This window comes from Rhea americana, unplaced genomic scaffold, assembly GCF_003343005.1.
Source record: "Rhea americana isolate MKP2758 unplaced genomic scaffold, rheAme1 scaffold_62, whole genome shotgun sequence".
Taxonomy (NCBI): Eukaryota; Metazoa; Chordata; class Aves; order Rheiformes; family Rheidae; genus Rhea; species Rhea americana.
Window position 1 is genome coordinate 4,035,581 of NW_028186779.1, and position 27,177 is coordinate 4,062,757.

The 27,177-nt window shown below is 37.2% G+C and overlaps 1 protein-coding gene across 2 annotated transcripts in view; it reads right to left on the reverse strand.

The window, feature by feature from the left end:
• Nucleotides 1-27,177, reverse strand: part of SUGCT (succinyl-CoA:glutarate-CoA transferase) — a 332,460-nt gene that overhangs the window by 199,358 nt on the left and 105,925 nt on the right. For both annotated transcript variants that reach the window (XM_085320193.1, XM_085320192.1), the window contains 2 exons: nt 9,254-9,325; nt 4,662-4,759 (listed from right to left, as the gene is read on the reverse strand). In XM_085320193.1, coding sequence (XP_085176319.1) covers nt 4,662-4,759; nt 9,254-9,325 — 170 coding nt within the window. The remainder of the gene's footprint in view (nt 1-4,661; nt 4,760-9,253; nt 9,326-27,177) is intronic.

Sequence of the window (27,177 nt, forward strand, 5' to 3'; positions counted from 1 at the left end):
CCAAGGTAAAAGTGGAAAGAGGAGGAAATGGAGCAACAATTAAAACTTGGTTCTCTTGGATGGATGTACATCTAACTCACAAACCAGAGGTTTACACTGGAAACATAAAAACCAAAATGCTCTGTAGTCTGTCAGTTCTCACATGAGCCGGGAGTCTCAGGGGCCTCTGTAGTAGCCATTGAACTTGACCTCCACCCAGGCTGGGTCATTTTAAATTTGACTCTTGGCACATGTCCACAAAAGGGAGCCATTCTGAGGCAATTTGCTTTTGTCAGAGTTCTGGTTCTAGTTCATTTTCGTTTAGGGAAAAAGTCACCTACATAAAGAGAAAGATTCAGAAGGCACTCACACTCCAGTTTTTTGTAAAGCAAACATAGTAGATGTGCAAATGTTGGCAATAGGAGGAGAAAGAGGAAATAAGAAGTTGTGGGAGCAGGAGCAAGTGGAAGATGATGATGGGAACAGGAAAAGGGGGACATYGCAGAATAGGACCTGAGATAGGAAAAGGATAACAGCATTGGTAGCAAAGGGAGTACAAAATACTCCATATTCCTATATTCTTCTTCCCTGTGCAGATACTATTACCTAATAGTTCCTGCAGTACTGTACTTGCTTTCTTATAGAAGATGGGAACTGAAAAACACCTCCTCTCAAAAGGTCCAAGACTGTTTCCTGTAATTCTCTCCCCTCAGCCCCATGTAAGAAGCTGGTCGCTCAGAAGCAGCGTATCATTCTAGCGGTCTACGCACCAATCCTTTTTACTGAGCTCTGGCAATCTCTGGGGGTCTGTGAACTTATCCTCCCTTGCCTGCTCTTCCTCCTTCCCCCTCTCTCTCTTTCACGCAGCCTCTGTAAAGGGAGTTGAGATGTTGGAAGCAGACAGCAAGTGCACAGAGGCTGAGGTGAAGAGCTGAGGATAGATGTGCCTCACTCTTCAAATCTGTCAGGGGAGAGGAGGGATGAGGAAATTCTTTCTGAAAGGAATGGAGCAATTCGCACCTCTCAGAATTGTTGTTTCAAGCTATATTTATCTTTCAAGCCATATTCATCTCCATCCTGTATTCTCACTCAGCTCAGGACATCCGACTGTGATGAATAGGCCATTTCACACCTCTCTGAAAACTCGTCTGCTTAAAGGTCAATTTCTTCTAAGTGCTCTATAATCCCCCTGCTTACCTAACTGCCTTGAAATCTGGTACAGTTACTGCAGGTGGTGAGTAGACTTATTGATCTAAATTAGAGGTCATTTGAGTCGCCCAAAAATTCCCAAGATACAGCCCTTTTTTAAAAAAAACCTAGCATTCCTTAACATTGACCGATGGTACCAATGTTTCCTTTGTGCACACTTCCAGAATCAAACTCTGGCCAAAGAATCTCGATTGCTTAACATTTACCCTAGCAAATGAAAGGCATCTCCTGTCTCCTTGGTATTCAGAGTTCAGATGTTTCCAAAAATGTTAGCTCCACACATGCAATGAATTAAATGCTCYGGACTTCTGGGAATTCCTGACCCTCTGAGTAGGTCTGAACATCTCCCTCTAAATAAAACCTGGAAAATCCTTTTTCTTAAGAGGAGGACTTTATGAATCCTTCTTCTTGCCCCTACTAAGAGCTAATGAATTCAAGTTAGTCTGTTTTGAAATTTTAGAAAAATATGAAAGGAAAAAGTAACTCATACCTACAGAAATAGCTCCAAATATTCCTGTGGTAGAGGAAGGGGGCAAATTACATAGGCCAATGGAGGCCCAACCAAGACTATGGCAGGGACCTCAACTCAACAAAATTATAATAGCATCAACAGCTTGGAAAGAAAGTGTGCTAATATTTACTGTGCAATAGCAATGACATATGCGTGCAACAGTAGAGTACCAATTCTCTATCATACAAGTGGCTTTTAAAATACCAATAACTTACTGGGATGGGAACATATATGTAACGAGAAAAAGAAAGAGACAACATGCATGTTTCCTCTCATACGCTTACAGTCACCGTAAGCACTTGTTGAGATGCTATAGATGACATAGACTATATCCATGAAGTTTTTGACTGGCCTTATCAGGAGCAATGCTCTTAAATGACTCCACCGCATGACTGTAATTCCCATTTGTTTTTCTATGTATATTGAAAAGGAACTCTCAGGAATCATCAGATTCCTATACATAAATGAAAAATATTACCTGCCTTTTACTGCTCAGCCTGGTACACCAAACAACAAGTTTGCTCACTTTTTCCATTGCAACAGCACCACCACAAAAAGCTTCTCTATCTTAAGTCAAATACAACCTGCCTGATGTAGCACCAAAATGAATCACTGATGAAAGGTCTAAATCCTTAGAAGACTTTCACGTTCCTTTTTGCCTTTCATCACATAAAGGAGGTGCTCATCTCAACAACAAATGTGGTATGGTAGTAGATCTCATTGTTATGACAATCACAATTCTTTTAAGCTGCTCTAGCTAATGTCTCCATAAATTCACTGTGGGATGGCTAGCGGGTTAGATACAGTGAGTGCAACTGGGCGACCTGGAGGTGTTTGTTACCAACTAATRCACCTTAAAGCTAGCTTTTCTGTGTTATTGAACCTGCAATACTATCAAGCAATCTGTATTTTAATTAAGACCTTTTTCAGTGAAATTCTGTCATTACTATTTTGTCATTTCCCTTCATTTCTCAAGGGATGACATTTTTCAGCACTGACAAACTGTTCATTTAACTCTGTAAGTAGCTAAATCAAAAATAAACCACATAAAACTTTATAGACAACAGTGCATTAGCGAATAAAAGCAAAATTACCATGGAATGTGTATGGAAACATATTCAACCTCCACTAAMATGCCAAAGATGTTTGTTATAGTCAGTGTTTCAAAACTGAATGCCTGATGAATTCACAATAATATGACATAACAGAACACTACTGGAAGCATCTATACCAAAAGCATGTATATAGTTCCATCTGCATTTGCATGAAAGTTGCACAGAAACCCAGCTTAAATGATGCTAACAGAACATAAACTCTGAGAGAGGAGATATAAAGCAGTAACTGAAACAGCAATGAGGTAAGATGATGAACTAATAGTTACATGTATAAAAACAAATCAGAGATCTAGCRATCCACTCAAAGAACAACTGTTCCTTGAACTTTAGAGTCTTCACGTATTTCACCTAGGAAATCTGCACTCARAATTAACAACAAGCAAAAAGCTGTTTAGTAATTGATCTGTGGATGGCAAAACAACACTCTTATAATGAGCGYCAATGTAAGTCAGATAAATGATACCATAAATGAAATGAACTCCAAGYAACAACTCTACATGAATCAACTTTGAAACTAAGACTAAGTCTCAAGAACGTCACAGCTTAAAAGTAGGTCAAAACAGAACTATTCCCTTTTAAGGGCTTAACAATTACAGGATGAGTGGGTTCACCTATGCTATCACATTACATTTGTAATAGGAAGCAAAACATGAGCTCAAAACATTTATAATGAATGGTTTTACCACTATTATTTGAAATGCAAATTCACCTTGGATTTCAGTATTTCAGCAGGAGCCAAGATACCTGAAAATGGACAGGTCAGGCAAAGACAAAAAGTGCAAAGAAACAGGAAGAGGCAGACCCACTCTCTACATTCTTTAATGCCAGGTTATTTCAGTTCTCAGTCTCCAAAAAAATGTGTGGAGTTGGCAGAAGGGGAAGGAGTATAGTACTGAAACTGGGTTCTCCGATGCAGTGAGGAGGCAACTGACTTAATGCTCCTAAGTAAACAAATAATCTGTTTGAATGATGATCATCACACATTTGTTAACAGAGACTCATACATGCCGCAGCTTTAGTGTCAAAATAATCATATGACTTTTCTGGAATCATTAACAGCTTTAGACATAACGTCTCCATTGCTCATCCCCAAAAATGTGAAGTGGTGCTGAAGCCACTTCTGAGTAGCTTTACATAGATTCTTTGACAGTTCCATACTCTTAGCCAGAACAAGACATGACGTGGCTGGTCCTGCTACTTTTTTTTTTATGTGATATAAATTTATCATTCTCTTCTTCATCAAACAGAGGAAGATTCCAAAGCAATAACGTCTCTCTCAAATCAAATGAAGATAGTAACTAAATTATTTTAATATCTCAAATAAAAGGTTCCTGAGCTTTCTGTTAGATAATTTTACATRAGGTACTTAGTAACATGATTCTCATGTAGAATAGTAAGCACATGCCCTTTTATTTCAAAAGGCGAATTCTGGGGCACAGAGTACTGCCAACAGAACCAGTAGTGGGGGAGTTGCATCAACTAGTACTCCCTTGGATACAGCAACTGTCAGTGAAAGCTTAAAAAATCCCAATTGCAGAGAAAGCAAAGTATGCTGCAAGCATTTGATTTCCAGGAGTTACACTGCTCCAGAAAAGCAACAAAATTCTGGTTGCTTCACTAGAACTCAAGTTACTGATGATAAGTTAAAATGGTCTCTGAAAACTCAGAGAGGTTTGGTTTCTTCTAGACTCTGTAGTCTGTGTGCAAAAGACAATACACATAAGTGATCTCAATACTTTAAAAAAATAAAGCATCTCAAAAAGATTAAAGTAAAATTTTCATACAATGTGAAGTTGACCWTTTTCATTAACAGACTAAATGTCATTTTTCCTCTTTAATGAACTTACCGGGTTGATAATATTTCAATAAGTTCTTTCCTGTTCTGGACTCTGAGTGTATTCGTTTTGTATCTGGAATCCTTGCTAACTTCAGGCAAATTCAGAATCTAAGAAAAAATAAAGGCAAGAGATGTGCTTGGCAGGAGATCATTTATATAGCTAGGAAAATTCATCGTCAATTTAAGATAGCCTTCTAACCCTACTTCTCATTAGTATTTTAATATAGGTTTGGAAGTTAAGAAAATACAATGCTACTTATTCAATGTTATGTAACAATAACAGAAAAAGAGAGGAATTAAACTGAAGATCCCAGTCTTAGTCCATRGCTTTTACTATTAGCCAGAAAAGACTCTTGCTATTATATTGCAGAACTTTACAAAGATTGTGAATTATTATCGTGAGGTTAGAGAGATCTGGGGGACTACACTACACTGAGTTATATGTCACAGAACAAGAAATATGACTGTACTTGATATTTATAGTAGATTGAGAAAAGCTACGTCTAAGAATATTTCTTTTCCATTTGAGCACTTTCTGTCAAAAGACAAAAAAATGAAAAGGTGTTTTTCTATTGAAATGTCATAGTTTGTCTTTATGATTTCTTCAGAAAGAATTAATAGAGAAAAGTGGTGGTATAACCTCCCAGAAAGGAGAAATATATCTTCTACATGTAACTCCCACTTGGCATGTTAAAAATCTAAACATCACGCGAAGACAATTTGAACTAGACCATAAAGGGAATTAAATGTGGAGAATGAGTCTGGGAGTTTTGTAGGGGCATTTACGAGACAGATTAGCCATGTGGACAATTAATATTTACTATATATCTATTCATGCCATAACGTATTTATACAGAATATAAATGAACAGAATGAGTTGTGTTTCCCAAATTTAATAAAAAGAAATCCCAATAACATTAGCTACTAAGAAAAGCAAAAAGGAATCTTTGAAAGAAAAAGATGGTCATGTATTTTTCATGTATTTTTACTCACTAACAGTCACTCAAAATCMATTTTGCTTATGTTAAGCCTTTATAATCATTTTAAACATGTTACATTTTTTACAGAGCCATTTTCAAGATGGCTTACATGAAAAACATTACTAGCTCAACACTGAAGTCYCTGTAGCTCACCACCCTATCTCAGCCAGTTGTTGAATGCTGATGCTTATAAAGAGTACAACAGTAGGGCCAATATATATGATACTTCCCTAATACTCATCCAAACTCCAGCCACCTTTAGATTAAGGCCTTTCTGAGCCGGAGGTGGTTTCTATGTAAGTCTCAATGCATTTTTATTAACTTGTCCAGTCACCCCTTGAATCCATAAACCTATCTACTACAAAACATAAAATACACAGCGTGGTGTCAATCTCTCTTGAATTTGCCTCGAATTTTAAATTCTATTAATCCCCTCCCAACTGATTCAGACCAAGGCCACTATCCTTTAGTGACTGCTCAGTTTGGCAAGGTGAATAAGGATATGGTCTTAGTAAGCTGCCAAGGGAGTAGCTGTTGACATCTTAAAACCATCARCAAAACAGATACTCGCCCAGTGTAAAGTAAGCATGAAAATCAAAGTATCCATACGGTTATGTTAAAACAATGATCATATTACATAATTTTTCTACAGATTTCTATCTGCAAGGTACACAAAATACGAATATAACATCTTCCATTGGCACTTACTTCACTGCATATTTTCTTTTCCTTTAGGCTTACATAATCTACCATATGAAAAACCATCCTGTATCACAATCTAGCTTTAAAAATTTTTCTTTTCTTATCTGAAACCTTAACAAAAATATCTGTATCCCCTTAAAATTATTTCCTCTTTGTAGCATTGTTATTTTAGGAGTTACAAATTACTGCTTTATTAAAAAAATCATGGAAGATTGTTCAAAATAAATGATACTAAGTATTTATTTATGAAAGCTTAAACAACTGAGAAATTCATAAGAAAACAATGGTTCCATTTGATGAGTTATACGAAAAATGATCATATGGAGTTGCTCACTATACTGTTTTAATTAACATTACTGATTTCAGCTTTAACTTAATGTCCATCTGTTTTAAGGCTGCATGTCTATATATGYTCCTATAAATTTTTTGTAACTAACAAATGCACGTTTGAGAAGACATTCATTAATGTGCCATTCATCTTTCTGCATCATGCTGCCAATATTATTTTCTTTATTTCACTGTGACCATTTGGAAYGAAATTGCTCTTCTTTCCTAGGCCCTCTTTCAAGCTCAGTTACAGTACAGTTTGGCATTTACAGTGCATGTCTAAGAACTCACACTCTGCTTTCTGCATTTTTTCCCCCAACACTAGAAAAATTGTTTGTGTTCGCCTTTGTTTTACACAAAAGCACAATTTCTGAAGGCTCTTGTTCAGTATTCCCACTTAGCCTGAAGCAGTTACACTTCAGGACACATTTTTGTAGTACTTTATTGCTATGAAACGTGCTTCAGCCGGTAGTGTCACAAAGTTTTTAGCAATTATCCAAGTTCCCCAAAGGAGTTACAGTTAGTTTTTCCTGTTTTTTAAAATATGTCAGTGAATTACTTAAGTTTTTTCTATCTTGCCTGCTAAGTACTTGTCTGAAAAGATATGGCTGAAGCAGAATGTTTGCAACTGTTGATACCTTCAGCCAGCTGTTATATCTCTTRAGCTTGTGCCTTCAGGGCAACAGCTTCCCTACATTCCATATTTTTAGCACCAACATATCTTAAAAAGGTTCCCTAATAGCAATTCCAATGTTTGAATTGGTGTTCTCTGTATTTACGAAAGGTTCACTAGGGCGTTGAGGCCCTTCCTGTAATTAGAGTCCTCTTACTTTATTGAATCTTGCCCTTTTCTCTGCTTTTAATTCCAAATCACCTTCAACTTAACACAGAACATATCTTTAACAGTGTTCATAGCATTCCATTAACTTCTACGTTACTCAGTTTTCTTGGCAATTCAGCAGCTCAAATCCATGTCTACAATAATTTGATAATGGTAAAACTACTATTCTTTTTAAACACGAATATGAAAACTGGTTCACAGAAAATTCTAACCAAGACTTGAACTAATTTTTCTGGTTTTTTTTTCAACTCTCCTTGAGTTTCTTCCACGTTCTATACCTCCTACTTTCAGTTCTAAAAATTCCAGAACCYATTTTTAAGCATGTAGGAACATCCTTAAGGATTGCAGGAACTCTTTTTTTCCAAGGTACCATTCACTCCTTGATTACAGAGTAAGAAGCAACAAGACTCCACTGTAAGTCTCTCAGTTGCACCCTACAGTTAGGTGAATGCTAGTTAGGATTTGTAGTGACCTCCAGCTCTCATCACAGTATCAGAACCTATTCACCCAGATCTTCAGCTATGCCTTCCACCAGGACGGCAAGATGACCAGCATTTGGTGCATAATTCTTCATATAATAAAGCATTAAGATAACATTTACCGCAGAGCTTTCTGGACAGTCTTCCTTTACAGGACAATAGGTCTTTGATAAATAGATGTGTGACAGCTGGGCATTTATTCAGTTATTAGTCTTCATTCTTGTTAACATAGTGACCATACTATAGTGGTGGTACACCTTTATGAAAAACAATGCTGAGCTGGCCAATTTTGAAGAGGTTAACTTGTTATTTATAATTGAGAGCCAATTCAAGAAAAAGCAGACTCTTCCAGGGAGAGGCAGGTGGAGATATGTAGCCCTAACTGCATTAAGAGATAAGATAGCATCGAACAATCACAACTGCATTGTGTTCTTACTACATTTTACAGTCAYTAATTGTGAAAATTCAAGAAAATATTGAATGTTGGACACACATAAATGGAGGAAAGTATTGTTCCAACTTCCTGAGACTGCCAGGTCATTTATACTGTGATTAATTTAGACTAAATATCCAAGTGCCAAGAGAAAAAATACAATAGTAGGTAAAAGACCCAACTTTCATTTTTAAAAATGCTAATTCTATATATACAACTTCTCTTGTGCCAACCTATATTTCAATGAGGTCTATTGTTTGGCATGTGCTACACTTTATTCAGGAACATTTCTTTCCCTGCAGCCACCCATTCTGATTTGAAACATATTCACTGTCATGAAAAAGCAATTCCAGTGTGGAAACAATAGGAGTATGTGAAAAATCCAAAAAGATTTTACAGTTTTTAAGCTATTTTCTGTGAAAACAGAATTGCCAGATAAYGTGGTTTCTTGAGTCCAAAAGAAGGAAGATAATGGGATTTTTAAAAGATCYTCTTGATCTTTTAAAAGTCCTCTTGAAGTTTTGTTCTTCAATGTTGTATCTCCGCACCATAATCAAATGGGCCCACAGTCCTGTAATATTCCTTTTTCAAGAAGTCAACAGGTGTCCCTGTGAGAACAGATCAGCACATAATAGGGTTCCAAAGGACTACACATTAGGCTACTAATTAAAGTGGCAAAAGAATCATTCACCTCCTAAATCTACTATGTTCATAACTCTCTTACTCACCACTTATTTTCCAAAAATGGTGAATTAAGAAGCAATCAAAAAACTATTTCTCTAAACAGAATGGAGAACTATATACAACTATTGCTGTATTGTCAGCCTAGAACATCCTTACCTTGCACACAGTAACAAACTGCTGATCATTTCCAGCTCCTACCACAATATAGCCATCCTTGGTCTTAAAAGCCTAGAACAAAGATAGGTGATAAGCTGTAACTAAAGTACAAAATATGAGCACATCTCTCAGGAGAAGACATTGTCAAATAAAGYTCAACTGCTTTCCTTAAATAAACATTTTAATTCAGACTAAATCTCTAGTTCAATAAAAGTGACTCAAAGTCATCCACAAGGAGGAATCATCAGTACTTTAAAAGAAAGTGTTCCTTTTGATTTTTCTAGAGTTGAATACTTATTTTCATTAATAGCTTACTTGCTGAAAACACAGCCTAATGCATCTTGAAACTATCTGAAAATGTGACCCACACTCACAGGGACTGAGGAGGATTTASCAGGATAATACTTACTTGCTAGAAGTTATTTATTTATTCAGATTTTCTCTTTGCCTAATTGAGAGCAGAGAGTTGAACTAAGCCTCACAGATCCTGAGTGAATATACCAGGCACAAGGCTACAGGGTATTCTGAGATAAATCCTCCCTAGCCCCTGTGCTRTAGCTGTTCCACTTTTTATGAAATATTTTTACACTGAGTAATAGAAGCTGGCCCACCTCAAATACGGGGATCATAGCATCCAATATCCACTCAATCCAATGTTGATTGTTTCATTCCATACGCAAAATTTGACATCTTAAAAAAATGAAGGCAGTCTGCCCTATGACACCCAATAGCATGAATAAGGCAGGCAATCTAATGGGGATGGAAGGGATAGCCTGCATCTTCCAATCAGGTACGGATTAAGCAATTTTCTTACTCAGTGCTGTCAAGACTGATCTCTTGGAGAAAACGGAGCTATCTTTACCAGTTTTGACTATTCATCTTTTCTGTTAACTTCCTTACAGTGGCTTTAATGGCATATGTCATGCTGAACAGAACATTTCACTGGATGGAACCAAGAAAATCTGTTATTGGTATGATTCAAGACTTCTTACCATTATGTCAAGACATCTTCTAAAATGGGATAACATATAGATYCCTCTCCCTGCTACACTTCTCCCTAACACTAGGATGTGGAGCTGAGCTTTTTCAGTCACGTGTGTTRAAACAGTTTTTGAAAGACTCTTTCACTATTTGACCTCAGTGCAAAATGTCAGCACACTAAGTGCACTGATGGCGACTACTCCTTACACTAGTATCTTGTAAAGAATAAATTTCATCTTCCATTCTCAGAAATCCATTTTCTCCTGAACTATCAGGGTCTGAACTAAAGGTATGAACTTTTATTATACATTTTGGTAAAACAGCACACAAGTATAAGCCCTGTGTGTATTAAGGTCTAGTAACAAAAGTCATTTTCCACCACTGTGGCTTATTCTGCTCCAAAAACAGGAGGAATATGCTATCCTGACTCGCAACTTTTCATAGTTAGAACTACATCCACAGTAAGAATACTTTACCATCTGGTATATTCAAAGCTTTAAAATTTTATGTGCAAAATTATGCACATTGAAATGCAAGTAATTACATCATATTTCAAATATCATTTGTTCTCCATCTCTGTGTTTCTCTAAAAAATCATTTCCTGATAAATACTACTGGACGAGGACAAAGTTTGAGAATTTATTTTTAAGACATTTAATTAATCACTTAAGTCTAAAATTCTTAATCAATGGAAGATCAAACTCAGCAAACATTTAGTTCCAAGCATGCGAAAAAAATGCCATTGACATGTCCCCAAAACAGTAAAAGTCTAAAAGCATGCATAATATATAGGTACTGCATACTCACACCGAGGAAAGCAATAAGCACAGGAAAAAATTGGGGAAAAGAACATAGAGAAGAAAGTTGTATGTGACAGCAGAGATAATAAACTTTTTAGATACATTTGTTCATGCAAATTTCTGTCTAAAACAAACATGATGGAGCCTGACCTAAGAATATTTAAGACATTTCTTTTTCAGAACAAAAATTTCAACAACAATCTGAACTAAAACTGACAGTATAAACTTACTACCTTTAGCTACAGGCAAAATATATTTCCTTAATCCCTCTGTCCAAATCCAGTCTGTCTGTGCTGGTGCTCCGAATTCTCAAACCAGCCACGCACATTTCACACAAATAAAGAGGTAAAATGCGACATGTATCTGTGTGCTTCTGTAACACAACACAATTTCTTTTTGTATGACCACCTACTGCTTCCAGTAAACACTGATTACAAATTCTTTTACACATTCTTTTAAATTTCTAGTCTGGATGTCTGTTACAGATTGCAAACCCCACAGGATAGCCAGAAGTACATATATACAGATCCTCTTCTCCCATACTCCAAAATACATTTTAACTGGCATTATGGGCTAATCTTAAACAGTTCGCTCTTTATCCACAACTGATTTCAAGACTCACTTCTCTGCACGAAGACTGCATTYACACAATAGCTGCATAGCACTATGAAATATGCATCTGTACCCGTGGGCTGCCAACAGAGCAGCGGAAGTCCCTCAAAATTTAAGGCCCCAGTTACTAGACTTTGTGCTTCAGTTGCTTTGTGGAATGTGTGGGAAAACTGATTATTCTTAATTGCACTGTATGTCTAAAAAGCTAAAACAACAATCATGTCATCCTTACACAACAAAAATGGTATCATAATAAATGCAGCAGTGTCTTTTTCCATGAAGCTTAGCTCAAACGTCTTTGGCTGCTATTCTAGGCTTTCCATCACAAAACAGCTGATTATTTGCTAGTCATTGGTGCTGATAAAGCATAAACTTGTAAATGCTATTAGCACAGTATTGACGCCAACATTTAAGGGTGATAACAATGGTTTATTCATCATCCATAAATGTACACACACTACAGGTTACCACAGGTTACTGTCTGGTCACAGAAAGCTTCACAATCTGATTATACAAAGGAGAGTCAGGGCAAAGTGCAGACAGACTTTAACGAGATTTTGTTTTCATAAACTGCTATCCATCACATCAAATMATTTCACATTAGTGCAATAAAAGGCACTACACATACAAGGCAAAAGTCTTTTCTCCCTTCCTATTTCTCTGAAGAATTAGGTTTTCCGATATGGCCAGTATGAGCATGACTTAAACTACTACTTGCATGTGGTATCCTGAGCACTAATGCATATAGTCGGTGAAGACAAGAAACATAAAAATTGATGAAAACTRTACAAAAAATTACTTCACATCTTACTCATAGAAAAAGCAGAGACAGACTCTGTAGCATCCAAAGGCACAGTTTTTCAGCATGGTCTGAGAGGCTTAGGGGTTTCTAAGGTCATCTGTAAATTCACACTGAAAGACATATAGTACATTACATTAACATACACATGTTCAAAGCTAGATCTCAAGATTCRGTGTACATGCATCAACATCTCCCACTGACTAATGGATGTTGCAGAACCTCATTAAGACCCAGCAGTTTTCTGGATCTGATCCTAGAACACTGTGAATACCTGAGACACTTCGTGTGCCAAAACCATTCTGACCTCCTCAAACACCTAGAAAATAAACTCTATCCATCTACAAAAATGTTCTGAATAGTTTAAAATTATTCCTCAATCATGCTATATAGACTACATGGTCAAGACACAGGACAAATTTAACCATAGTTCATTGTCAGAACAAAAGAAGACTTACTGAGATAATCCGAGACCAAACTAGACAGAGGTTGTGCTGCGTTACATCAATAATCTTCCAAAATTTTTCAGTTTTAATGGTTTAAATGAAAGGTTATATCAATCTCTTGTATTTAGTGCCCACTTTATGAATTTTAAGGCAATAAATGTGATGACAATCATTGCTCATATGTAAATACCTTTGCAAATGTTTCACATGCATGTTGATGCTTCAAACAAAATCACAAAATATGAGAGCTCCATGTCCAAAGACATGCCCATTACAATAAAATGYCCAAAAGTCCTTGTCCATTTCCAATATTGGAATCACATCCCTACTGAAACACAGAAATCAAAGCAACCATAACATCTGCTTGGTGATTCTTTCCGTTCTTACATAACTCATAGGCATGTTCTCCCAAGGGATATCACAGGTTCTGGAAGTGAGGAAAAGGGAAAAAAAATATGGCAGATGTTGCTGTTTGGGGAATAAGCAGCAAATTCCCTTCTCTAGCTACTCCTAGAGAAGAAAAATTAATGCACTGCACAGTTGCATTAACAATCACAAAATACTGAGGTTTGAAGGGGCTTCTGGAAATCATCTAGTCTACCCCGCCTGCTCAAAACAGGGTATAGCTACAGCAGGTTGCTCCGGGATATGTCCAGTTTGGTTTTGAATATCTCCAAGGATGGAGACTCCACAACCTTTCTAGGCAACCTGTTCAATGTTTGACCACCCTTGCAGTAAAAAGGTTTATTCTTATGCTTAAGTGGAATCTCCTGTATTCCAATTTGTGTCCATTGGCTCTTGACCTTTCATTGGATACCACTAAGAGAAGTCTGGCTCCATCTTCTTTACACTCTACCTTTAGATATTTATACACATTGATATGATCCCCCTGAGCCACCTTTTCTCCAGGCTGAACAGTCCCAGCTCCCTCAGTCTCTTCACATGTGAAAGGTGATCTTTGCCGCTCTTTGCTAGATTCACTCCTGCAGTTCCATGTCTTTTGTGTACTGAGGAGCCCAGAACTAGACCCAGCACTCCAGGTGTGGTCTCATCAGCCCCGAGTACCTTCAACTTGCTCATAACATTGTTTCTAATGCAGTCCACAATACTGTTGGCCTTCTTTTGCCACAGGGCATGTTGCTGGCTCATGTTCAATTTGTTTTCCACCAGGACCACCAGGTTCTTCTCTGCTAAGCTGCTTTCAGCCAGTCAGCCCCCAGGCTGTAGTGCTGCATGGGGTTATTTCCCACTATGCGCAGGACTTTGTAATTCCTCGTGTTGAATTTCATGAGATTCTTCTCTTCCTATCTCTCCAGCCTGCAGGACGCATACTGCACCACTCCAGTGATGGAGTATGAGGGGATCAGCTGAGAACTTGCAGAGAGCCACTACATATTACTGTGTTCTGGAGCAGGGCCTGAAGGGTAGTAACTTTTGAGTGCCTTCTAACTCTTGTTGGTTTTACTGAGCAACAGGCTGATTGCTCCAACTGGCATCATGAAGCAGCTTGCTTAAGATTTTAGAAAGATGGTATCCTTTTACAAAATATTTCTGTACTGTACATGCTTATGTCAGCATAACTGGCAGCGCTCACAGATGATACTAAGTGAGAACAATCCTTTAAGCTCCTCCCCAAGACTGGAAGCAACCAGCTTTGGCTGAATGCTGCTTGGTTCCTTCAGACCAGCTGGGCACAGTGCAGAACAAAGACATCTACTTGAGAAGTCTATATACATAAAAAAAAGAAAAAGCTAATATCATCTTTTCAAAGCAAGCTTTAAAAACATGTTACTGACGCTTAAAAGGAGATTCATTTTCATATGTCTCTTCTTCTCCCCTCCACCTTCCCCTTTCCAGTAGTCCCTTCATGCATTTATAGAATCACTGAACAACCAAACTCCATGTGAGCGTACATGGGTATCCAATTATCTGCCTGAAGAACTTTACTGGTATTAGTCAGTGTGCTCACAGAGAAAAGTTGGTCTCTTGTAGAATTGGAACCATAAAAAAAATTACAGTGTTACTTTCAATTTATTGCATAATTCACCTTCATTTACACTTTGAAGTTTCCAACATATTTGATCCAAAGAAAAGTTCATTGAAGAGCAACTGTTCTCTAGTCTCAATATAAAGGCTGTCATTAACAGGGAGTTGATGTACTCAGGGTTTGCCCGACTTATGCACTGGCACTGTTCTCCCGCCAGCCAAATGCATCTACAGCATGTGCTGATTTTCCTTTCTTTTTCTCCAACACTATCAAACTCCAACTCCCAAATATGTCACAGAGTAGGAGATCTTCACTTTTGCTTCAGATTCCTTTCAGATGGGGACAAACTTGTCCCACCTTTTCTGTGATTGAATTAAACGTCAGCTGTACCACRGTATCACGAAGCACATACATTCTTCTGTCTTTCAAGGGAAGAACACAATCCTTTAGTAACAACTTAATCTTTAATTACACTGTAACAAATGGGAACAAGACCAAGAAATCTGGTCAGTGGTAGTTCTGAGCAGTAATATAAATCATAAAGACCACACACTTTGAAACTATTTGCCTACTTTGCACTCTCTTCCAGTGAAAGCAAACAGTCAAATGTAAATTTCATGGACTGGAGAAACGTACGCTGAATGCCCTCACTTAGCAAACTAAAGAAGGGCATTCCACACAAAGAAATAACTCTCGTTTTTTCCTCAGTTTTCTAAGCTTGCCCAACTTGTCTCTCTTTCCACTTTCACACCCCAAGATGTACCATCCTGCAGCTTCATWGCTATCATAGTCTATCAGACAGATCAGGATCAACTCTAGCAGACGCTAGAATTCTCTTCCTAAGAATCAAGTTTGCCTGGATGCCAGGAGGCTCTTAGAAAGGTGTTTATGGTACGATTCAGAGTGATTACTTTGGTATCTAAGATGAGGTAGAACATAGGTACTGATGTCAAAGAAAGCACACCAAGAGACACCATCCAGGACCATTTACCGCCACCATATCTACAATCTATTAGACACCTTTCCTGACTAACCTTCAAGTTGATGCATGTATGAGCGCAGAAAAAGTGACTCAGAAACCAAGTGCCTCACTTTACCTAACTGATCCAAGAACAAAGCAAACAACAACTAGCAAATGTGGTCTAAACGCTCCTTACTGAAAAGCACGGGCAGCAAAGTTAGCACAGAAGTATCAAACAGGTATATCTACACTTGGTGTTACAATCTGCTACTCACAACATTGGCTCAGGAAGCAGGACACCTTGGTTCTGCTCTGCAGACTATGTCATGTTTTTTATCTAGTCCTTGCCTAATGTGAGAGGTATAAACAGTGCAAGAAACAGAGGCTGCAACCAAGGCCTCTCCACTCGCAGCTCAGTGTCCTAATCACGAGGCTGGAGACACACTCCCTCTCTCACTCTTCTGGACAGATCTTTGCTCTGCTCATCTGCCAGTGAACTAGATGCAATGCATAGATTCGTTAATGCTCCTACTCAAATAAATTAGTACCTGGTGGGTAAAGCACTATCCTGGAAGTGCATATTAAGTAACTGARCTCAGTCTCCTGCTCTGCAGACTTATGCTCTGACAGTTCTGTCATTAAAATAACACATATTCAATAAGAAGAAAAAAAGGAAGGTATGCAATCACCTAATCCAAATCTCCAGACCAGTTAGCCRATCACAATTGCTCTTCATATTTTTTTCTGTTTCTGCCCTCAAAAGACACATGAGATGCTGTTGATCAAGGATTGGCTTAAAATTCAAGCAGTATCTAAAAGCCAACAAATCTGCAGTTCTTTGCATTTGGCTTTTCCATTTCTGCCTCTTTAGAACATAATTAATCCATGTTTTCAAGTAATTTTCTATAACTGTAGGAACATATTTTTTAAATAGTTCTTAGGGCTGTAGGTTCTAGAATTAAGATTTATGTACAATAGTAAATATCATAATATTCACAGTAAGATCAAAGACTTGGCAACATTATGCTCAAGAGATGGACTGAGAACTTCATAGCCAAGAGAGAGATTTGAAATGTGTCTAAGTTTAGAGATGGTCTGACCTCAGTTTTTAATTAAGGCCTGTTTCTCATAGTAATGAAGATTAAMAGTATGTTAGCAAGACAAAATGCTGCCAGTGAAGTAGAGATATAAAAGCAGACAGATCAGAGTTCTTCAACGCATGTCTTCAGGAAACACTTTAAATATAAATATTAGGTGTTAAAGCTTGCAAAGAGATTGCAGCTTGTATTTAAGAAATTACATTTATATACATAAAATATTTTATACTATTTACAATACAGAGTTCTGTAGCTGTTACTTCATATTCAATAGTGCAATGGAAGTTAATTTTGGAGTGTATCCCCTTGTTTTTAGACATGAATTTTTTCTATCATCTGAAAAAAAAGAAAAAAAGAAAAGAAGAAAGATAATGTAACATCTCGTTAGAGCACTAGGTAGGAAAGAGCATATGTCACATGGAAATGCAAACATTTTCATCACTGTCTAATTTAAATGGAATATACCTCTAACCTCACCACCCAAACAGCCATATAAAAACTTCTAGAAGAACAGTAAACAGCTTTAAAGTGAGAAACTTGTTCAGTTTCACAGACATTTCTAAAGCATTAAATACCTAAACTATACCTCAATTAAAAATAAGTTCTCTGGTATTGTAAACTAGCATTAAAACTGTTCTTTGCTGCTAAAAAATAAAATATCAGGCACAGAATCACATTCTCCATTGCCACATTAGTTTTCCGTTAGTTTTTCAACAATGAAATTACACACGCACTGACATGCACACACAAAGTAAATAAACTTTAATCACAGTATCACACTGGAGCCAGTGTAATTAATGTTGTGTCAGCATTTCCATTTAAGCCACTATTTTCAAGAGGTTTATAGCACAGTCATAAAAATTCAGTTAGGCTGAAATTAAGCAAACAAGGTCTTATACAGCAAGCAACATTTAAGTATATATACAGAGAGCAGCCAGTTACTACTTATATGGGAATTAAAATAGACGCCTACTGATTTTAAAGGGCACAGTAGAGCTGTTTCTTTAAATAATATTTCTCTCAACATTTATAATAATCTCTCAAAAGTCTGAATTCAACCTATGCTTCCTTACTGTTTTTCCTTTTCACACAATAGCTCACACAATTTCCCCCAATTTTAGGATTGTTGGCATTGTTTTTTGTTTCACTTTTAAAGCAAAGAGAGCAACAAAAACATTTATTTTGAAAAAYAGAATACACAGGACCACATTCTGATCCTGATATGGGCCTCCAGGCATCACTGAAGGACAAGTGATAAATACACCTTCTTAAACCTTCCAAAAGTCCTAAGATACAGCTGTCTGGAAAATCTTCGTGGTTAAATATGAGGTTTTACCAATGCAACTTAGAATCYATGATCCTAAATCTGTTTTCAGTAGAAATCATCTAAAACTTCACTGTTTTCAACAAAATGAATTTATATGTATAGAACAGAGCAGTATTCATCTCATTATTTTTGCCCCTTTTCTCTCCCTACACTTTGGCTTTAAATGATGTAACATTAAAACCTTCAAAGGTCAGTTCTGTAATGTTGACTACATTTTTGCTAACTCTTGAACCAGTCAGCCTGGCATTTCAAGCTGGGAACAGATGACCCAGTGCAAGCAAACTAGAACTCCCTGACTGGGCAGCCACTTCTGTTAACTTAAAGGTCCTCATAGCCTAAAGGTCCTGCTACAAAGAAGGCTCTTTAAAAAGCTGAGCTGAATACTTTGTGGGGAAAAGGACAACCAAGAAGAGCAAGGGACCCAATTAAACTCAGGCAAGTCAGAGGAAGAAGCAGGAGAGCAATGCTCTGTCATTTAAAAAGGGTGATTTTCACATGACAGACCCATGAAAGCTAAAATTATTTTCCAAGGGTGCATCTTAAGCCTGCTGTCACTGATGCTGATGAGAATCAGTAGAAACACCAGTGAGGACATAACAATTACACTGATTTGGCACTTTCACAACTTAAAATAAACAGTATTCATAACTGAAATCTTCCATTTAGCTGCAGAACAGAATGAGCAAAGGCAGGAGAAACTCCACTCCACTCTACCAATGTGCTTCTGCCCTATTTTGGAGATTTTTTTCAAATAATAAATCTCTCAAACAGTAAGTATATTCTTATACACAGAATATGCTATTCAGTAGACACAGTATAATCAGCTAAGGATGGATTTCAAATACTTCAACTTTGATTCTTCAGTTTCTTTGATTTGTGGTTTTAAGCAGACTCATTAAGGTTCACTGCATGTAGTTTGTTTYGGTCTGAAATACTACTTTATCTCTAATTAAGGATTTAAAAATCCTGGTCAGACATCCAGGATGCACACTATTTAAAGCCCTCAATTTATGCCAGAAAGCACTGCCAGACCAGAGTAATAAGGCTAGTGGGATCAGTGTGCTCCAACTAGGACTCCAACATTTGTGGGTTGAAAATTAATGCTTGAAGAGACAACCTTTACATGAGTCTAAGAGTCAGAAATCCCTCTCCCCTTCACCTCCCTGTGGATTTCTATTAGACTTCCTTAGAATTATAAAATTCAGATTCGATTCAGATTCTCTCTAATATTCCATTTTTATTGGTCCCTATTAGCTTAAGAAATATTTAAATCTAAAATCATTATTGTAATTACAATCTTTATCTACTTCAAATTTAGTGTTATTTCAACTGTTACCTTTCAAGAATCAGTACAATTAGAAATTAAAATGTTACACTTCTTGCCAACTTAAAAGTATGCTGGCCAATATTTAACAAATTTTTCATTCTAGCATTAGTAAGTCAAATTATCTAATAAGAGCGAGCTGAGGAGATCTGCACAGTGTTTTGGTTTTATTTTCCACACAGATCTTTACATCTACGGACATCTATGGTTCTTAGAGTGCTTTTGCATAACAAATAGCTATGTTTTMTGAAAGTATTTGTGCTGGGGAATCAACATAACATGAAAGAGCTTCTATTATCACAGCTAAAACATACAGCAGGTTTTTATCAGCATAGCTGCAGTTGTGCAAAATCATCTCCTTGCTCTCCCCACAAAGTTTGACTGACACAGCTATGCCTATAAAACTGTGAAGACGGCAGGAGAATAGAAGAAAATCCCAACCTTCAAAAAGACCCCACTTCTTTTCCCCTGCAAATTTAAAGGAAAAAAAAAAGTTTTCAATCACAGGTAAGGTATCCATTATACCATATTTAACAAGCTTAATTCTTAATAATTGCTAGATTTATTTCAAAGTTTTCTTCTTGCTTTGTAGTGTTGAAGGTTTTTTTGGCTCTGGGTGGCTGAGGGACAGCTWTTAGTCATGACAACACAGAGAGCATGAACATTTAGAAGTATAATTCTGATTTAGTCATGACAGAGAAAGATTTTGGATTTATTTAAAGCAGAATTCTRCTCTGGAGATCACCCAGTCCTGCAGTAATTTTGCTGGTATGACCAGTCAATTAATCTAAATCCTTGCCTTACACTTTCTTAAAAAAAAATACCCACTTGCAAACCACAGTTGCAACTTTAAAAGTTAAGAAGCACGACTACGTTAATCTCTGCCAAACATTGTGATATCCGGAAGAGCAATTATGCAAAATTAATGCATTTTACCTATAGTCAACTATCACTAGTAGTTAGCCAACGCTCCTYCAGTGTCACTACACCTCAGTCAAATAACAGATTAAGTATGAATGTACACTGCTTCCATTACAGTCATCTGTAAAAAGCCACACGTTGTATTTTACATATAAGTAGCTTACAGACACTACAGAAAGCAAGCGTGGGCAGTCCAGCAACTACAGTAGATGTCAGTGATGCAGTCAACTAAGTCTAATGCTATCTAGCTGCTGCTATCCATATACTGCAGCACAGCCAGGTTAAAATCCACACACTAACAGTGAACATGTTGTTAAGAGTGGATGACCCTTGTTAGAGAGATGATCCTGGCTACTGACACACTTCCTTCCAATATWAACTTAATTTCATGGTTACAAAGCTTGGACATTTTATCTGCTATTGACAAAGCTGTGCTTAGAAGCAGGAGAGGTTGCTGGTGAGAATTACTAAGGCAGGCATACAGATTTTCACATCAATTTTTGTACTGAAGCATAAGACTTTTCAGACAAAGAATGTATTTCTCCATCAATCTGATTAGATTTTCCTTTTCAAAAATCTACACAATTTAAAACAAAATACACTAAGTGAGCAAACAAAGCAACCTTAAACTGCTATAAAATCTGTCTTCAAATTACAGGTACAATACATTACAGGTATGATTCAACACTAGGTGCCATAAAGAAAGTAAAATCAACTCAAGTGAGTGAGCCATATGATTATCCAYCAGACTAGGGTTTCCAAAGGCAAAGGGGGTTCCTATCCACTGTGATCTGTATTCTTCTCACATACTAAGAAAACCTTGGTTTTCAAATGTATAAAGCAGGAGGACAGAAAACCTATGCTTTCCCTGCCCTCCCTAGAAGTTTAAATCCCACTCAAAATGTTCTTGGTCTTAAAAACTGGCAGAACAAGAATAATTACGGAAGACTATGGTGGCATATGATTGCCCACCTAGACCGTTTTGGTAGTCTAACATTTAAATCAGTTTATGTACCTCTAGCAGGAGAGCTACAGGACTACAAAGAAAAGCCCAACTCATTTCAGATTCTTTCAAWTTTTCAACAGCTTGCTGAATACGAAGCCACATCTTTCTACACTGCTACAAGTGCAATGATATTAGTAAAATGCAATATAAAATGAATACACYGATAACAGTACCCAAGCTGGTACTATTGGTTGAATGCTATTTYAACAATAGCAATATGGACAGCAGTGTACTCTTCTTAATAGCAGACCTCTCACTAGTCACCTCCTACTTGGATGCTTTTGAAAACCTCACCTTTTTGGTCTGTTGCACATATAAAGAACCATGAACTTGGACAGCAAGAAGGAAATCAAACACTGATCCACTGATCATTATAATATTTATAGTTAGTGCTACCTACAAAAAAAAAAGTTTGCAGAAAGACTGACAGTTTCAGGAGATAGGGACATGTACTCCCTTTTTGCCTTCTGCCATCAACTGGTAGAATATAGTCTTGAAGTTTAGAAAAGTGGGAAAAGGACAGGCACATGAGGRAAAAGGAAGAATAAAGCATTTATTCTTGTGTAACCTGGGATCATGTTTGCTCCCATCCAGGCAGCAACAGAAGCAGTGAAAAGGAAAAGYAAGGAGGTCTGAATGCTTTCCTGGACAATTCTTCCATCCAAAACGTCTCTTTACGTGAGCAAGTGAAGGAGGGAAAGGACGAGAAATCTGCAAACCYCAACAACCACAGCTGCCATTTGTTCCCTGACTATTCAACAGGCTGCACATTCCATGCAAGTGTCCAAATCCAGATGTCTGGGAAGGGGCTTTGGCAGAGAAATATTTAATGGATGTGGACCAGCATCAACTTGAATAATAACAGACGCAGAAGTTCCTAAACTTCGTTACATCCAAAGAAATGAGCAAATACCTGATTCAGAAAGACTGTATTCATTCTAAACCTGACAGAGGATTTAACAGTCAGATCATAATATCTTAGATCACAAAGGAAGGAATTTAATTGGTGAAAAAGAGTGTGGTGGTTTAGACGAAACTCTCAAACTTAAGCAATTTAATCTAAAGGATTGTTTTACATTCTGAAGAACCATAGTATGKTTTTTTTTGTTCTGAAAATTACCATTGTGTTCTAAGGTACGGAGAATTTTCCTTCTGCTAAAACTGATAGGAATAGTTGTAGAATTTGTAGCAATAACGACTTGAGGGATCATTATTTCAGCTGCTAACATTTAGGTAAACAATTGAACCACAGAATGCTAATGGGTTTGACTTAAAGAAAAATTAGGCMGTCACTGAGTGGAGTTCATCAATAGCCTGAGAATCATCTTCAGATACAAAATCACCATTGTTCTAGGTTAAGTGATAAGGGGGGGGGGGAAGCATTTAACTATAATTCTGACTATTAAAGCTCCATCCTAACATTACAGATTTCTTGAATTTCCTCCTCAAAAAATACAGCACCCAAGTCTCCTCGGAGAAAAGATCTCCACACCCTTTTCCATGTCTTTATGTTTTGTATCCTGCTAGGGATAGGGATTCCAGGGAAATGAACTAGGGAATCAAAGCTGTTAAAATACAGAATAACTTGTGAATCCAGGAGTGGAAGAACAAAGATTGTCCTTGTTCAGAAGAATTTAAATGCCAGTGCCTTTTCTGTCTATAGCAACACAGGTGTGTCAAGTACTAAATAGGAGAACAGGAAAACTACATCATTCCAGAGTTAAATCTGACTCTGATCATATATAAACTTGGATAAAAGGTTTTGATGAGTGTTTAGGTGATTGATTTGCTTTCCCAGCCCAATAGGGTTATAGGCTGAAATAAAACACAAGCTCTAACACTGCTTATTTTGTAGTATGGACATAGCCATAAACAGCCTGTAGTCAGATCATGGCTGTCAATCTATTCCTAATGCAATCCTTCCCTTTCTCCTCAGATATGCCACAAAGTTTGCACACATTTCCAAACAAGTGGAAATATAGAGACATTACTGTCTGTAAACTTTGCTGGCCATGTCATTTTGCCTCAGTTGGCCAAATCATACCACTAGCATGTAATTACATAGTGCTAAGCACACAAGGAAATTTTCTGCTGCCAGGTTTTCTCACATCTTACTTCTTGAGCCAGGGTGGTTGAGAATGGCCTACATCCATCAAACAACTGTGGATCCAACGACTCCACATTTGGGAAAGGAATAAAGTAAACTGCTATCTACATTTTTTTTCTTTTAAAGGTCAATCTCCAAATTATCTGTATGACACACATTCTTCTGTTGTGTCCCTGTTCATGGATCTTTTCTCTAGATGACCACAGCTTGCCTAATAGGCTTTCCGGACAGAAGCAGGGCAAATCTCACACTTTCTCTCACAGAACCAGATGCTATTTCTGGGAAATCAACATTTTTCAACCCTTAGCTTTGAAGCAGTCACTGAAATACTTACATCAACCCCCCTGGCACCAATAGAGGACTTGCCAAAAAACAAATAGCCATTGAGCTGTAACAGCAATAGACAGCAACAAGCTTATGCATTGGGAAGCACCTCTTTCATCGTATGTCCTGGTTAAAAACTGACACAGTAAGTCTTAACAAAGGTCAAAGAGGGTGTCTCTACTATTGAAGAAGTCATACCAGATGTGCAAAAAGAYGCGTGGGAATTCTGCAGCTATTCAACTGGCATTCGCTGTCCCCATACCTCCACATCTACACAAGAGACTTGGTGAAGCATGCCGCTGACTTCTTAAGGCAAAAAACTACTCTTGAAATGCCCTTCCACTGCAGTCCATGCCCAGCTTTTTCTGCTCTTTCTAAAATGAGAGTTACATTCATGCCAACAGCTGGAAAAGATCATCACCTAGAATTGGATTCAYGCCTTGCTACTAGCTGGAACAAAAGTCATGGAAGTACTTTAGTTAGTTGAGATTAAAATATTTTTTATAGTGGATTGAAGTTGAAAAGTTCTCCCATAGCACACCACAGAAAAAAATCATGCAGTGATGTATCTTATTGAAGTACCTGTAGATCTTCCTGTTCTAATCCAGGGCCAGTGTAGATACAGTGCTTTTCTGTATCTTACCTAAGGACTTACAAGATGGTTTCTTGGTCTTTTCTAAGGATTCCTAAAAGTAGACACTCTGTAGTGAAAGCAGTTTACAGGATCTTTCAGACAACTATGCCAAAACAGAAACAAATAGAGCAGCTAGAAAAAGATACTGTGCTAAGCAGGTCTGTCATGACAAGAGAGAAGAGAATACTCTAATATGAATAGGAGAGTGTGTTGCAGAAAGTCCAGGAGCTTACAGTCTCCTGGACAGATAGGAATTTGAAAAGGTCACATACGTATGTCAGGCAGTATTTGAGGAATCCAAGGATGAGTGCTGACTTGGGAAAGAGGGTGGTTTCCCTTTGCTAAGAGACAATCCCAACCAATGCTTCACTGAGCAATTAGTGGAAAATTATAGTGGAGAGAGGTCTCCCAAATCCTCAGCTGTGAAACTCCTACATTCAGCAATTCTATGAAGCAATATCTTGATGGTTAAACTGCACTGTGGGTCTACCATAGTACTATCATCCTACACAGCTGTTCTACATAGCACTACCATTCATATTCACAAAGCAGTTTTCTTGTTCTCCCTCTGTCTCCAGACTTTTCTTTTTCATGTGTAAATCTTTTTTAGTGATATGTTCAATTATACTGAAGAGCAAAAGATTTATTACTGAACACTTTAAYGCTCTATTGTCTCATGGGCTATAATTTTTCAGACTGTGGGTCAGGGATCTTTTCATTTCACTGCAACAGCCAAGAGACTAGTTTATCTGGAATGTGAATTTACCCTACCTTCAGTAATTTCTATCTGAGAAATATTTAAACTACAATTCAAAACTGGCTAGAGCTCCATCTGTTGCAAAAAAMCTACATTTTAGCCTTATATCTCTTCACCTCCAGCTCTTTTCCACTGCATCCTACTACATCTCAAATAAAGACAGAAAAGAGGCAACTGACTTGGCCATTCTGTTGGGGTTTCTTCCTTTCATTTAAAGAATCAAAATACTACTGAAAAAAACTGCAGTCATCTTTCTCTGAAGTCAGCTTCATCTTATCAGTTATTAGATTCCACTGTTTGACTGTCTGACAGGTCATCCCCGTTTTTTAAAGCGGTAAAGATCTTTCCCTGACTTGACTGGAGATTGATAAAGAATTGTTGATCCTTCCCTTCAGAATCATTGAAGCAATGTCCTTAGGCTGAAATTTCAAGATATACTTGATGTCGTTGCCAGTTCTCTTCTGCATTTTGCATTGACAATCTGGCATAGATAAAGCACACTCTTTCTGCTACCCTCCTTACAGTTTCTAAAGGGAGGGGGGAGGGAGGGAGAACTGAGCTCTAAGACAGAAATTCAGCTAATGACAGATACTTTAAGAACTCTGTAATACTTTCTTTACTCTTAACTATTAACTACTTCATCAATTAAGTGGTTCGTATTTTTTCCTTTTTAATAAATATCTGCAAAATTATAGCCATTATAAAATATCTAGAATTTTTAAACATTCCTCAAATCCAAGCATGACACTGGTTTCACTTCACAATTTCCTGTTTCCATTCTAACGGAATGTTGCATTGCAGAGTGTTAAGGATAACTTTTGAAAAAACTACTATTTATTAGGAACTTGTTTTATTTAAATTGGCAAGAAAACATAAAGAAAACAATTAGAACTGTTCCAAAAAGTCTATTCGCCAAAGGCAAGTATTAAAATAAAATTATTGTTCTGGTTTTAGCTGCTAAGAGCAATGTAACTCATCTGTCAGGATCAAACCACCAATGTCTACTCATAACAGGGTATAGTTATGTAAAATTAAGGCTGGCATAGAATTGGGCCCAGATATTTGAGGTTTGGATCCTTAAATATGAATTTCCTTCCTTTTATGATCTTAAGCTAGAGAACAATAGTTGTATTCTAATCTCATCTTTTGTGAATTTTCTTGGGCTTTTCTTTTAAGTGTTTATATACAGTAATACAGCCATGAGTGACGGCACAAAGAAACACATCATCCAAATCTAGCTGTTTACCACATGTGCTATGATATCATTCAAGGTTCAACGAATCAACTTTTTTCCCAAGAAATGATAATGGATTCATAGCAAAGTGATTTTTTTTAAAATGTCACTCACCCATGTCCACACAATACATCAGATGGCACAGTATAAAATTTTTTATGATTAAAGGCAGCAATATTATGATTCTCCTAACATTCTAAATTATTTTCAAATGGAAAAAGGAAAAAAAAATCTAGAAAGAACTTTCATCAGCAGTTCCTTTGTTCTTCTCACTTTACACAGACTACTTGACTGCAAGTCTCCACCAGATTCTCTTCAGATACTGAAAACTGGTTTAAATCCACTAAAGTCAACAATAAAAAGATATCACTTTATGAAATAAAACCAATTTACATAAACCAAGTATTTGCTGCATCTCATGTATTTTTCACAACACTAGCCACATACAGTATTGCTGTATAAACAAGAAAATTACAAAGATGATGAAAYTTAGACAAAATAAACTAACTGTCTTTCAGTGAGAAATTCTTTAAGCACAATTTTTAGAACTTCACATTTTCCAGAGAAACTTGAACAAACAAATTTGTTAAGTTTTACTAAATACATT